The following is a 14709-nucleotide window of genomic DNA, read 5'->3' as shown; positions in this document are numbered from 1 at the left end:
TGATGACATTTCTCTTTTACTTCTGTTACTTCTTGGAGTTGTTCTCCTTCTTTTTGGAATGTGTGGTTTAAGAGAATTCCATCATATTGCAAGCTCTGTAAACTGAGGGCTGCTTAATTTGTGAGATGCATAATAAAAGAAGAAAATTCATCATTCTTGGTATTACATCCAGCCCTATTATCCAGAGCACTGACCTTGACCGGCTAATGATGGGTATTTAATATATGAGCATGTGTGTCTATATAGATATAAATATTCATTATGTGAAGTCTGGGAGGTTGGGATCGTAAAGGAATGTTGGCAGTGCCAAGGTTTGTTCCACGGTTTGAGCCTCCAGCTTTGCCAAACTATGAGTTCCCTTAACGTACCATTAAAACAAAATCCAGGCCTTGCTTGAATGTCATCCAGCTTTATTAAGAGAAAGATCAAACGTAATCTTATTAAGCTTGTCACTCAGAAAACATAAGGGTACAGCCTTAGTGTGTCTGTTTGGTCCACATGTGTGAGCAATTTTGCCTTGTGATATTCAAACGGGGCTGTTATTTAATGAATGCTATGAATAACAGAGCTATAAATTGGAATGCAAGCTTGGTCATGTGTGTGCACATGCACTTTTGTATTAAGGGAACAGAGGCAAAGGAATAGGTTGTCTGCTTGGATTTTAACATACTTCTCAAGCATGCTTGAAGCTATGTAACCATGGTGTTATTGAAAATCAATTGTGTGTATTTAGGGGTTTCTAAACTTCCACAGTAACTTCTAAACATGACTCTGTATCCTGGAAAAATTACAGGACCACTGTATTTCCCTCCTTTTGGTATCACCAGATGTCTACATGAACAAAAATTTAAGAGATATTCAGGTAAAATATGCATTATTTCCATTGTTGCTCCTCTTTCTCCATGTGCACAGCTTGACAGCGTGAGATAATGGTGAAAATCACTGATGTATGTTTATACCAGTAAAGCCAGAGCAATACAGTGGTGATTGAAATCTCTCTGCTCAAATGATGTATAGGACATCTGTGTGTTTATATATTTATATAGGGGGGAAAAAACTGCACTGAAGTTAGTCGGGATGTTTGACCATGTGTCTGGGAATAGATCAGGGCGGGTGGAATTCACTAAGATGAATAGTTACGCATAGAATGTAGATACACATTTGATGGTCCAATTAGGAATATCTTTGTGATATGAAGAAATACTTCACAGGCATAGCATGCGCAAATTAATGCTTCAGGGATACAATTTTCCATGGTTCTTGATCAATTAAATTTAACATCTGTGAGCAAGGTATCCTTTGCCTATGAGGTTTTTGAGTGTTAATATGACTTTGCATGCGCAACACAGCTTAAAACAGGAGGCTCATTGCTGTCAAGTTGCAGTAGGCAATATCCACGACGGGTGTCATATGAGCTTGGGTGTGACGTGGTTTGCATTCATGCAGCATGTTGACAGCTGAAAGGGAACCTCTGAATACTGTAGGGCTGTTTATGCTTCTTTCCCACTACAGAGATGGTCTCAGCTCTACTAGTTGAGTCTTTGTCATGTCTGTCTCAGATCCTCTAGTCCTTCTGCCACAGGAATTCTAGCCAAAGGACTGTCCTTCCATTACATTTCATTTCTTTCTTCTAATTTCTTTTTTAAAGAAAGAAGAAGAAGAAAAAGTATCTTCTAGTGCTTAAAAAGTATTGTTGTGGAAATGCATTAGAGATGCTTTTCCTAATTTATACTAACATTCCTCAGAGTCAAAGTTGATCTGGTCCATCATTCTCTAGGCAGAGGTAATACTGATTCATGACATTTAGATGGATGAAAATGGGTACTTTTAAGCCCAATTTTCCCTTATTCCTTAGGCATGCTTTGCACTTCAAAATAGATGGATTTCCAGATGGAGATATTGTAGATCTCTTCCCACAACACTTTTATTTCAGGGTCTTCAAACACGATATTGAGGATAAGCATTAGCTAATTAAGTATTAACTAATGTGTGTTCCTGCCTTCATTATTCTCTCCTTAGGTACAATGCTATGTTGTTTTGATTTACTTTGATTTGTGGGTTTTCTGGCATGCCTTAAATCAGGCACGTTTAAGCAGCAAGCCTTGAGTTTGGATAGGAAGCAAGACCTAGTTCTTAGCTTTTGAAATGCCACAACAGCAACACCTGCACCTGGTTTCCTTCACCCTATGAACCTGTTTTAAAATGTTTTGTGGCCTTCTTGGGCTTGTTTCTCCAGCTTTCACAGAGAGAAGGACCTCAGTCTACAGTTTCAAAACACCCCATTGCAAAGCCCACTTTGCTACACTGCTGAGACTCATGGTGGTGGAAGGGCATTGTTAACTGAATTAAAAGGCTTTGGAAGACTTCTAGGGAAAGTTTCATAAGTGTGTTTGAGTGCAATTTGGAGATTATCAGGTTAAGGGAAGCAAATGATGTATGTAACAAAGCTGTTTTCAACTGAGATGTTAGCTTAAACCTTGGGGTCAAGGACAAACTTGCGAATGTTTGCTCTGGTGTTCTCCACCAAATGGCAGAGGAGAAATGCTGTATCCAAACTGAAGGGTGGTCTGGATATTTTGTGTAGAGCCAAGGCACATCTCAGCACACCAAGCGAATGGGGCACCAACAGCATGGCAGGGACACCAATCTAGGCACCCATAAATTTGAGAGCCCATGAGATCTATGGTGGTGACCACAGCTATTGGAGCATGTTGCCTCTCATTGTTTGCACTTGCAGGCTAGCCTTTAGGTGCCATTGGAATTGCACAGGTTAACTACAAGTAAAGGGTAGAAGTGATCTCACCTTACCTTATTCACAGCCTGATTTGTGAACTTTCTGGTGTGTTTTTCTGCAACAACAGTGACATCCAGTGGCCAGCTGGAATTTTCATTGAAAAACCTGAACCATCATGTTCACACAAAGCTTTTATTTTGGTAAGATTACTGACTAACGAGGCTGGGGTTTTACATGATTGAAAATTTTCCTTTTCTTTCTGTTCCTTCTGTAAATGATAATGCGATGGTTTCTATTTCCCTTTACCAGTGGGGTGCTTTTCAAGAAATGGGCTGGAAGAGGCTGGTACGTTCTGCTCCAGCACAAAGTTTAGCCTACATCTGTAAGCATCAGAAGGCCAGTGTTTTTCTGAGGAATCGCTGTGGTTTTGTGCTGTGGTATTGCCATGTTTTTAACTGGTGAGACATCATGGTTTGATGTTGCTGCCACAATGCAAATAAACCACTAGAAAGGGACTCCTGGAGAAGAAGAAACCAGTCAGTGCAGTCTGCAAAACCAGCAAAGAACAATCAGTTTCCTATCCTATCAGCTGAGAGCTTTGGTTTGTAGTTTAAAAGCCCATTTTTAAAGGGAAAATGACAATAGTACTGGCCTTTTCTTAAGAAAGGCTGAAGTCTCATAGATTGGGTCCTTGCTGGGCTGAGCCTCAGAAATGTTTGTAGACATTCACTGAAGGACTTGGCATGCAAAAAATGTGTTTTGCTGATGGAGGTGCTTTTTGAGGCTCAAGCTGTTCAGACTGCAAGTTACTGGAGGTGTCTTGGTAAAAATACAAGCACAGAGCAGAGAGGCACAGAAACAAGCATTTTCCCTTCTACCCCAACCATTGCCTGGCTTTGGCAAGAAGGTCCTTATGCCTTTCAAACTAGTTCCGGATGGCTTGGGGGATTTGCAGTGGGATATGAAACACTTCACTTAGAGGCTACCTGCCTGATGCCAGCTGTTGGGACTTTAGCGTGGCAGCTGTCCTGGAGCCAGTCAGTGGCTAACATGAAAAGAGCTGACAACTTTGATACAGATGGAAGCATATTGTCTGCCTTAGCTAGGCTGTGAACATCCTAACGAGACACTTTAGCAAAAGAGAGACTGCATTTCCGTATGGATTTCCTCACTGCTTCAAGCATTGATAACATTCAGCAAACAATATTATGTGATATCCATGAGTTATCTCCTTAAAAATATGTACTGAACAGTCATACCCTATTGGGCCTTCTGTCTGTAGGGAAACTTTTATTTTTTTAGGCTAGAATGTACAGCAAACCAAAGAGGACCACAGTCAGCCAAAGGATGTCATCAAGGGAGTGATCAGCAAAAGCCGTGTCCCTCACAAAACTCTTGAACAGTAAGGAAGAGGGACAGGGCAGAAGAGGGAAGGGTGGGGTGAAAGGATGGAAAGGCTTCATGCAGTGGTCAGAAGCTTCTGCAGGATGATAGGACAGTTGGTGGGCAGTGATAGCAGATCTGGTTGGTGCTTGGAGCAGTGATGTGGTCGATAGAGCACATCTTTCCATCTGTATTTGAGATGGTGAAATGAATTGCTCATTAAGGGAGCTCCATCTCTCCAATAAGACTGACCAACTTACACTAGTCACGTCATTGAGATGCCTAAAGCAGCAATGAACCCTAGTGTGAGTTCTCAGCTGTTGCTGTGGTGTGGCAGAGACCAAAGGATGTGCCTGGGAGGTGACCTCACTTCAGTGTTTGCTGGTATTGTTTCTTTTAACCAAAATGAAACAGCTGGTTTAGGCTTGAAAACAGTTGAGCTTTCTGTTGAAGGAAAAGACCAAGTAAATAAGTATTTTATTGGTTGCCTTGTCCTATATATAGGGCAACTCAGCAAGGAAGAGATGTGCAAAGGTAGTACAGAACTTAGCAGTTAAGCTCATGGGATGGCGCTGCATAGGGTCACTAGCTTGAGAGTGTGAAAGCAAAGAGTTGTGGCAGCACAGCACTGGTTCCAAACTGGTAAGGTCTGGGGAGAGTATTGAGTCCGGTTTTCCACTGAACCCACTGGGGTCTCTGCACATTTCTCTAGGCTAGTTCTAAAGGAGGGCTTCTGGTGTGTGACATTTATGTGCCTCCAGTATAGCTTCATGCCCTCAACGGGAGGGTAAAAGGAAGAGTAGAATGGGTGAGGTGTGATTGCATGGAAGAATGGTGAGAAAATAGAATAAGACTGTGAATCTGTCCCTCTTTCAGACAGATGCTCTGAGTGCAGTCTTGCACTGCAGTTCTCAAAGACACCCCAGGGTATCATAAATCCATGCTCCGTGACCAGACATCAGTCTAGAATGACCCCCTCAACTTTTGGCCCCGTGTCACTCCAGTCTACACCCAGCTACGGTGTGGCCCTTCTCCAGAGCAACTTCTGCAAGTGCTCATGGGTGAGAGGTGATTACATGCAAGGAAGGAATGGAGAGCCATGGGGGTAATGCTGGATGTTCAAAGCTGTGCACATTTTGGCCTTTCATGTTTTATTGCTTTGCTTCCCGTGACTGTCTGAAAGTGGCTGTGAGTCAGTTCCTCGCAACTGTGGAAAATAACAACATCAAACAAGAGGGAAATGATTTCTCCATCTGCCTTGGAGAAGCAGTGGCATGATGTAAGGAGGCTATGATGAAAGCCTGCTTTACAAGACCTTTGAACAGGTTTTGTACAGAAGTATTTTTAAGTTGTGCTTTGGGCTTGGGTACTCTTGCCAAAACACAGGAGGAGAAAGGCTCGTTCCCTGCATCCCCAGCTTTCCTTCCTAGTTTCTTGCATAATACTGAATTTCAAATTGAAAAACCATGTCCTGCAGCAAAGGAGCAGCCAATAGTCTGGGGCAACAGGCTTGTGTGAAAGGTGGAGTGCAGTTCTCAGATTTTTTTGTGTGCTGGGCACTCTTTTCTGTGCGAAGGACCCCTATGGAGGGCATCAGCAGACATACTGAGGGTGGGTGCTGAGGCTGCTGAGGTTCTGTGGGGTGCCAGTTCACTCACCCACAAGTTGTCAGTCTCAGCAATTGTTGTCCGTTGTGTTTGGATGCTCTCATAGCCCAGGAGCTGCTTCAGATCCCTCTGTTCTGTGCTGTATGCAAGGTGTGCTGGAGATACTGATTCAAGGCTGTCCTTGCCTCTAGATTGAGATTTCAACAAATTGGTTTAGGAAGAGAGAGAAACGTCTGGCAGCAATAGCAGTCTAAACTTGAGTCATCATGAGGAAAAAATGGAAGAGCCTCTGGTTCTGAAAGAATGATATTCATAAGAAATCTTAATGGATAGTAGCAGCTGTCATATTGCTGGAGATAAAGTGGAAGGAAAAGGAAGATTTGGAGGTTTTATCTTCAGAAATGGTTTCCCATCATGTATATGGGACACCTTCAATGGGAGGAAATGATGATGTAGGATGTCATGTGGTTCCCCTGGTAAATTCACATCATTGTCCAGAGGCCGTTGGTTTAGAGTCAAATGCTGTAGGATAAATCCACATAAAACTAATTCCCTGAGCTGTTTGCTGCAGCTCCTTGCCACAACCTCTTCTTGACACCTTCATCACTCCAAAATATTCAGTTAAACCATTGCAGAATAAGAGAAATAGCATCCTTTTTGAGGCAGCAAGCAGAGGAATGGGTAAATATTTGTCCCAGTTGTGCACATGCAAGCTTCTGACATTTGCATTTCTGCCTGAACTAATTCTTGTGAAGTCGAGATACCATAAACATACTGGTGGTGCCAAGGGCCTTGAAAATCTGCACTGGGAGAGGAACGGGAATAGAGACAGCCACCTCCTGATTGCAAAGCAGCCTGAGGTCTAAATGGCAACAAAACGTTATACATAACGTCTGATTCACTGTGTGGAGAATGTAAAGAATTGAGACCTCCCGACACAGTTTACATTGGCCCTTTTTATGACTAATTGTGCAGAAAATAGCTCTGCTTGTAGTGTGCATGGAAACAGTTCAGGTTTCTGCTGTGTGTCAGCTAATGGGCTAGCAAGGCTTTTTTAGCACAACTTCAAAGGCTCGAGCAATGGAAGTCCTTTGTGAGGGAATTATCTCCTGCTCCTTTGTACCTCTTTATCCCACTAAGCCGTGGAACAAAGAATTGTGAAATGAAGAGACAAAGTAATTTGTAGGAGATCTCCAGATCTAGATAAAGCACATAATATTTGCTCAGAAACATTTTTCCTTCTTCTTCCATCAAAGCAAGATTGTATTTTTGTGGGTAAGAACACCCAAGTTCATTTAACATTTGAAGGGTGCAACCTTCTGCTTGGTTATGCTATCAATGGGGTCACCAAGATGTCCAAAATGGTAAAGGGAGCTTTAGTTTCAGTGGTCAATTAGAAAACACTCAGTTGTGACTGTTGGATTTGGCTGAGAAATATACTTTTCTCCTGACCCCAGCACATTCCACTCAAAAAGGAAGAAAATTTACTTTCAGATGTGTGCCTATATGCACACACTTTATGGAAGCCTTGCATTTTTTTTATTACCTTTTCAGTTTTTGTTGTTGTTTGTAACAAAGTCCCTTATTCTTTCTTCCTTCCAGTGAAAAATGATACCTTGGGGAGATAAGGAAATGCATTATGTGCATCTGTTTTGTGTAGTCCAAAACTCGGTTCTTAATTAAAAGAAGAAACAGGGTTTGAAGACATTTGATTAACGTAAGCAACCACACTGTGTCTTCATCCAGTGTGTCCAGTCAATGATCCTCTGTCTCAGAAACACAAAACACAAGACAGAGGAGACAAAAATCTCGCCTTCAATCAAATGTAATGTAGAAGGTCCCAGCAAATGCTGTAAGTTGTCCTCTGTGTTTGTGTTCAAACTCTTAATATAATTCTTTGTTACTGTTGGTTGTCCTCAAGACAATCTCAGGAGTATTTGCTTATCCTTAGAGGACAGGAGGGTTGCATTCACACCTTTCCTGCTGAGCTGGAGTCCATAACAGAATAAATGTTAAATGTAAATGCACAAAAACCTGAAAATAGTTAACTAAAGACTTTATCCAATACTTCAGTGTACACTGAACACTTGCTGTGCAGTTTGCCTCATATCATCACAAATATCTGGAGTATAAACGTGTAATGGGCTGTTGTGTCAATACTGTAGTTTATTTGAAGAAATTATTTCTTTATTTTCTTATGTTTATATTGTTTCAAACTATTAGGAGAGGCTTTCTTGCGTATCTTCATACCCAGGTACAGACTTCTACTTTCAAATTCTTATCTAGAAAAATCTTTTCTGTCTGCTTTCTCTCCTATTCCCATACTCACATGGAACTCCCAAGGCAGGCAGTGTTCTGACCTCTTAGATCCAGCTTTCATCAGCTGTCAAGGTAAATTTGGGTTACCACTGCAAGAATAGTTTATCCAGGTTTACAGTGAAGAGGGGAATAGTGATACAGAAGCAAGAGCATTACTCTGGGCCTGTAGGTTATCTGATATCTGATCTACCTCTGGGTGCAAAAACTTCTCAATATATTTTGGAATGAATTTTTTTGTCCTAAGAGACAAAAAAATGAGAGAGAAATTTTTTGAGTTTTTATCAAAAGTGCATATATATACATATGTGTACAAATAGTAAATACAAATATATATACACACATTCACATGTATATGCATATGTATGTCCATATGAAGTACACGTAAAATGTGCATGTATATAAATGAAATCCATTAATCTTGTAACTAATCTGGCAGTAATTACATATTCTGGTTGAACATATAGGCAGCCAGAAGCAGGGACTTCTCACTCGCCAAATCCATGCTGAACAGAAGTTCTTCACATACGTAGATTAATGTGGTTTTTATTACATGCCAGTAAAAGTGCTAAATTGTTGTCAATATTCAACATCAATGCTTATCTCAACTTGTATGTGACCACAGGGAGATGCTTTATGTAAGACATTTCTCATATTGAAAGTCATCCTAGATTTTAAAACAAGATAGACTTATCAGCAGGAAGAAAGCCAAGACATTTCTTCCAGAAATTATTTTAGCCTTGGAACTATGGCAATGGCAAGAGTGTTTTCATGTTTCTTTTGTCCAAACTGTACAGGGCCTCCCAAGTGCCATTTTAGCCCACAGACCTTACCTTACTCTTCCACATATTTCTGGTCATTTGTACTTTTTGGCATCCAGAGCTAGAGTGGGAAAGCTGCTGGACAGTCCATGTTTTCCTCTATCATGCACTGTTGGTCCCCATGTCATCATGGTCTTGACAGAACAGGCAGGAGCAGGAGGCCAGGAGGTGCCACTTTTGATCTTATCCATGGCTTGAAAGAAATTTGCATGTTTTGCTGGGGAGCTGATGTTGTTGTAGGTCTGCCATCCTGCCATTTAGTGGATGAAGAATCATAACTATTGCATAGTTTTGCTTTGTTCCTCTGCATTTAAAGCAGTTAAAATTGGGTTCTTTTGGTACTGTCCCGATGTCAGAGATTTGCTGGATCTAGGACAATTTGTTTCTGTTAAGAAATCTCTTGACATTTAAGACTGCTTCAGGGAAAAAATAGAGCATTGGAGTATGGACACAGAAAGGTCTTTGACCTTGACACCTTTGGTTTTGATTCCTCAGTGTCACTTGCCAGTGACAGAATTGTGGCTGTTGTTTGCTTTGGCCACGACATAAAAAAAACAGGATATGATCAAATCCAGTTAATCACTCACAAATGTCTCATTTCTTGAATCTCTGAGGGTGTATAAAACATTTTTGGGACTGCTCTCTTCTCCTTTGGCTTTTATTATAAGTAAGCTAGGGGAAAATCAAATTTTGAGTTGTCTTAAAAAGAAGCGGAGGAATTCTGGAACACGTTAAAGCTCTACAAATGTATGTTTAATCATTTAAAGAAATGGCTTTTGGCTAAAAGCTCTTACCAGTGCTTGCAAGTTTCTCTAAAAGCTGTACAACTACATCATTCTCGCAACTGATGGGAATTAGCGCCCTTGTTGGCAGTGTAAGCAGAGAGAAGCAGGCTTAAGGAATACTGCAGACTGAATTACTCTTACATTCGTTGTGACTTTATGCAGCATGGGTGAAGTGTCCTAGGGCTGACTCTGCTCTCACTTACATTAAGTCATCCTATAGTGGTATTGATTGGTGTTAGAGAATTTTCTTTCCATATTTTTACGATGACTGTATGTACAGAGAGACTTGGGCATGTCCTGCCTGCCTTGTTTTGTTTTTTTTTTTACTGTGAAAAGCATTTGATTCCTTAATGGAGACAAATAGTTACAGGCTTCTCTGTATTAAATATATATTGAATACTTACCCTGTGCTTAAGGCGTGCATACTCTAAGCAGCAAACTCTAAGCAAACCAGAGGAATGCACTTCTACATGTGGCACGTGGTGGAACTCGCTGCTGCAAGATGTCATGGGGCAAAAAGTAGATGGAGGCAGAGGTCTGAGCACATTCATGACGAATTGGTCTATTCAGAGCTGGCAGTGAGACGTGATGACCTGGCTGTAAATGAGGGTCACCCAGCCATGCAGAGATAGAAGTTAAAGGATGTAATGGGTGAAGACTGTTCTGTTTTTTCCCAGTCTCTTTCATTTATGTATTTTTACATATTTACTATTTTCAGTAAGCCACAGCTGGAGCCAGGTTACCGCTCTACATGGACTTAAATATAACCTGTTAGTGGAGTTCTTGTGTCCTTGCTTTATACCTCAAACCCACCCTGAAGACAATGTGAAACTCTGACAATAAGTTGAAAGCTTTGGAGGGATTACACCGCCTTATTGAGTCTGTGCCCTAAGTCTTTTGAGGATCCCCATTGACTCCAGTAGGATTTGGTTCAGACTCAAGTGTATAGAATTCCCTTAAGTAAACTCTTTCAAGGCGCATACATGCTGCAGTACTTATTGGGCTCTTTGTTACTTCTGTGAATAGGAATGCAACCTTTACACTTCCACCAAAGTGCACTGATTTACAGAACTAAGTCTCCTCATCCAGGGAGAGATGAAGTTACCATCCCAACCCCTCCCAACTCAGTTGTGCAGGTGGCTGAGAGGTTGATCTAGCAGTTTCTGAACCATGTTCATTTTAGGTGGATGAGCCCTGGATAGAGCAACTTCAGAGCTTCTTCCTAAGCAAATGCCCATGAATGATGATGGGCAAGGTAGACATCTGAGGGTGTAAGTCGTTCCAGTTAATGAGTCATTGCCCGAGCAGTATTCTTTTCACCACTGCAGAATGATTCAGATACCCACATTAGAAGATCCTTTAGTCGATTCACATAATAAAAGTTGCCATGTTCGAGGTTTGCAAATTCCTGAACAATAAAGTAGTATTAAAAAAGAATCCATCTAGGTTTTGTTTTATACACATCCTTGGTCATGTGAGGAGAGGGAGGAATAAATAAGATGGAAGATCGTATCAGGCTGTATGCGGTTTGTTTCCCCGCTCATTGCCAAAAGCTGTGGGTAAGCAGTGAACAGTTGCGTCACCTCAACTAATAGCATAATGTGCCTTTCTTGCTCCTAGAGCTAGTTTAGCTTCTGGTAACCTTGTGTCGCAAGCCTGTTGTTCAAAAGGAGAAAATCAAATGAGTGAGCAGAGCAGTTTGATTGACAGTGCTATTTTCTACCTGTATTTTAGGTCACTTCCTGGGTAACAACACTGTGATTGATGTACTGAGACAAGCAGGATTTGAAGTGGAGCACACCCCTCCTGGACAACCGATTGGAAAGTAAGAAGCTGCCCACAGATTATTAATCATTTTCTTTCCTCATCTTTTTTTTCTTCTGCTTTTCTTCTCTAATGAAGTGAGATTATTGCATTAGTAAAGGAGGCGGATAAGGGGATGTGGCATCTTCCATTCCCACCCAAATTCTAGACAAAAAGTGTGCTATGAAGCATCTGTAGTATGAGTCTGGAAAATCAGGGAGCTTCAGTGGCTGTTCCTTTCACTCGTGAATGTTATTCTTATCACAGCTGCTTAATACTACCAGATCAAGGACACTGCAGTTTCTTCCTGTTTCCAAGAAAAATCTTGCTATGGTATTTTTCCCTATATATTTTTTGTTTGTTTGTTTGTTTTCTCCATGGGTTTTGGTTGCTTCTCCACTGCAGAGTGGTGAAGTGCCACCAACTTCCTTCCTCAGGCCTTTCTGTCAGGCTGTCTTCTTCAGGAGGGATTTCAGTTTGCTTGAAGGATCATGTTTAATGTAGCAGACGCATCTTATTTTCTAGAAAAAGAGCTGTATTGGTAAAAAGTGTTTGAATATTCCCCAAGCATCTCCATCCATCTGATTGAGTGTAAAGAAGCCAAGGAAGACTGATTACCAGGCTCTGGGCAATCTTCATTAGTATAAGCTGAAGTACAGCACAAAATTGTCCTCAACTAGCAAAACAGATTTCCTTCTTTCCATAGACTTCTATTTCTTGGCAGTTCAGATGAGGTCTTTGTTTGTTTGAGGTCTGTGAGTATCTTAGAAAATAAAGCTGGAAGAGGTGGTGAGATACCATTAGGTTTGAGAAGTTAACCTTTCCCTTGCAATCTGCAGACAAAACTTGGCCAAGATTTTCCCCATCATAGGATTGTTATCCTCATTAGGAGAAAATGTTAGCAGGATGGTTCTCTTCCTGGTGGGGCCAACATGACATAGCCTAAATATGAGGTGAGTTTCAGGATGGTGGATTAATGGGGGGGGGGGGGGGGTGTTAGGAAACTATGAGTGAAAAAGCTATGTTTCATGTACTTGGAAAATCTGTCTGACTCAGCCTTGTTTGTGAAACAGTCACAGTGATTTATATAGAACATAATATGGCTCAACTATACATAAGTGTCTTTGACAGAGCATTTATTCTAAATGATTCTTGGAATACGTTGAGCCATGGAAGCCCAGTCTTAAATAACAATGGGAAGGAGTGGAAGAAGAAACTAACACAAAGCAGAGCATATATTCAGAGGAGGTTTAAGAAGCACTTATGACAGTGAGAAAAGTCAATGTGACACTGGAAGAGCTGTAAATGCCTTAACTGCCTGGAACTTGAAACTTTGGCTGAAATGAACCAAAAGGTCTGTGTCTAAAAATACAGCAAAACAAAATCCAAGCAAACAATAACAAAACAGCTGAGTTTTGCAGTTCCTGCAGGGGTGCACATCCTGCATTTCTGGCAAAAGATTTCATTTCAGGGGAGCAGACATTTTCTACTGTAATTTTCATTCAGCTGAAAGTATCATCTTCCCATGAAAAGTATTTAAGCTGAAAATTGTGAAAATTCTTAATTTATTGTCTGTTTGCAAGTCTTTGAGAAGTGTGAGAGAGATCCAAAACCAGTCTCTGTTCTTTATGGTCTTGGGATATGCCTTTGTAAGTCATCACAGACTTGATGGAACATGAAGCAATGCTTCTATTGAATGTTGACCAACTTGCAATGTGGGGGCTTCTTCTGTGTGTATGCATTCCTCACACGTTCTGGATGACCATGTGGGTTTTTATGAGCGCAACCTGCGGGCTCTTGTACATTGCTGGAAGAAATGCATAGCTAGTGGTGACTGTGTTGATAAATATTTTGTAGCTGAGAATTTGCTCTATTTGCTTTGTGTCTGTCATAGTTTCTATGGGAATAAATAGGAGGCGTTACTTTCAAAACAACCCATCTACAACATCGATGTGCATATTTTGAGTATGTTGACATTCATGAGTATTGGACTGAGTTGAGAGAGGGCATAACGGTTGTATGTAGTAAACAGTGGTTGTATTCCATAGAGATGAGATGCTCTGTTAATGAGTCTGTATGTATCCCAGTGGTCTGATGACTTTTGTCTTTCCTTCTGTTGTTTCTTGGGGGTGTTTTGCTTTCCTGCTTCCTCTTTAAAAGATGAGTTTTGAAAACAGCTAGAAGGGCCCACAGGAGGAGATGTTTTTCAGGCAGTAGCTATGCTAAACCTGTGCATACACTGATTAAACACATAAAAGCTCAAAACAAATTTTGAGCTGTTTGAGGGGAAAAAAAATTGTTTAATGAATCCCTGAGACGCAGGTGGCTTTGTCTTGTTTCTTGTGGAGATGTATATTAAATAAGAGGACTTTCTCTCTTCTGCTTAAACCCATAGGGACGTTTCTGCTTTACTTTAAAGTAGGCTGTGTAAAGGAGTCCAGCCTACTGCATTGCATTTTGGCACTGACAATTGAAAAATCAGATGGTTTTTAGGGAAGGTCATCTGGACTCTAATATAGAGAGTTGAGAAGGGAGCTGTGGACAGCGCATGGAAAAAATGTAAGGACTGGAGGAAGAAAAAAAGCAGCTGCATGCTTATGTTTGGGCTAAGGGAATTCAGAAAAGGGATTGTTGTGCACAGATTGTGTCTAGAAGGGCCAAGAGGAATGATTAGACCTGGCATGCAGGAACTTCCAGAGGTCTACCATATCTGGACTGAGGTTGGTTATGGCTGATTATTTTGGCTGCTTCGTGACATGAAGTTGATAGATAGTCTTTCTCAGGTCATATCAGAAGCCTTGTTTTTTGAAATGATGAAAGTCACCTTAGCAAAGCACCAGTGCTACTTCCTACTCAATAGGAAAAAAGCTGCTTTGGTTGTTGTTTTGTTTTATTCACTCTTTTTTCCTACAGTAGTATAATTACTGTTATGATTCAAATGATCAGTAATCTGAACTTTGTTGCTCAGTAATAATGAAGCAATATTGTCATAATTAGGTGGGGTAACCTGGAATCAAGCTTAACCTCTACCACCCATTTCAGTTTCGGAAAGCACAGGAGAATACCCTTTAGAAAGAACTGCTACTGTTCCCATGTATCAGAAAAAACCTTGAGAAGAGCTGAACAGGATGAAAAGCAAGGCAGTCTAAACTTTGTTGCATTCAGGCAGAGTAAAACCAGGTAGTTGTTAGCATCCTGTGTCCAGAATGCTTAGCACAGGTTGTTAAATGGCTCATCTTGAAGACAACCAAAGTGCATAC

At 41.0% G+C, this 14709-nt stretch overlaps 1 protein-coding gene across 1 annotated transcript in view; it reads left to right on the top strand.

The window, feature by feature from the left end:
• TRABD2B (TraB domain containing 2B) overlaps positions 1–14709 on the top strand; it is a 242850-nt gene that overhangs the window by 188749 nt on the left and 39392 nt on the right. Inside the window, exon 5 of the mRNA XM_015870485.2 lies at positions 11381–11471. Within this exon, the coding sequence (XP_015725971.2) occupies positions 11381–11471 (91 nt within the window). The remainder of the gene's footprint in view (positions 1–11380; positions 11472–14709) is intronic.

Source organism: Coturnix japonica, chromosome 11 (genome assembly GCF_054131305.1).
Source record: "Coturnix japonica strain WE chromosome 11, WE-NBRP24, whole genome shotgun sequence".
Lineage (NCBI taxonomy): Eukaryota > Metazoa > Chordata > Aves > Galliformes > Phasianidae > Coturnix > Coturnix japonica.
This window is presented reverse-complemented; position numbering and strand designations above follow the sequence as displayed.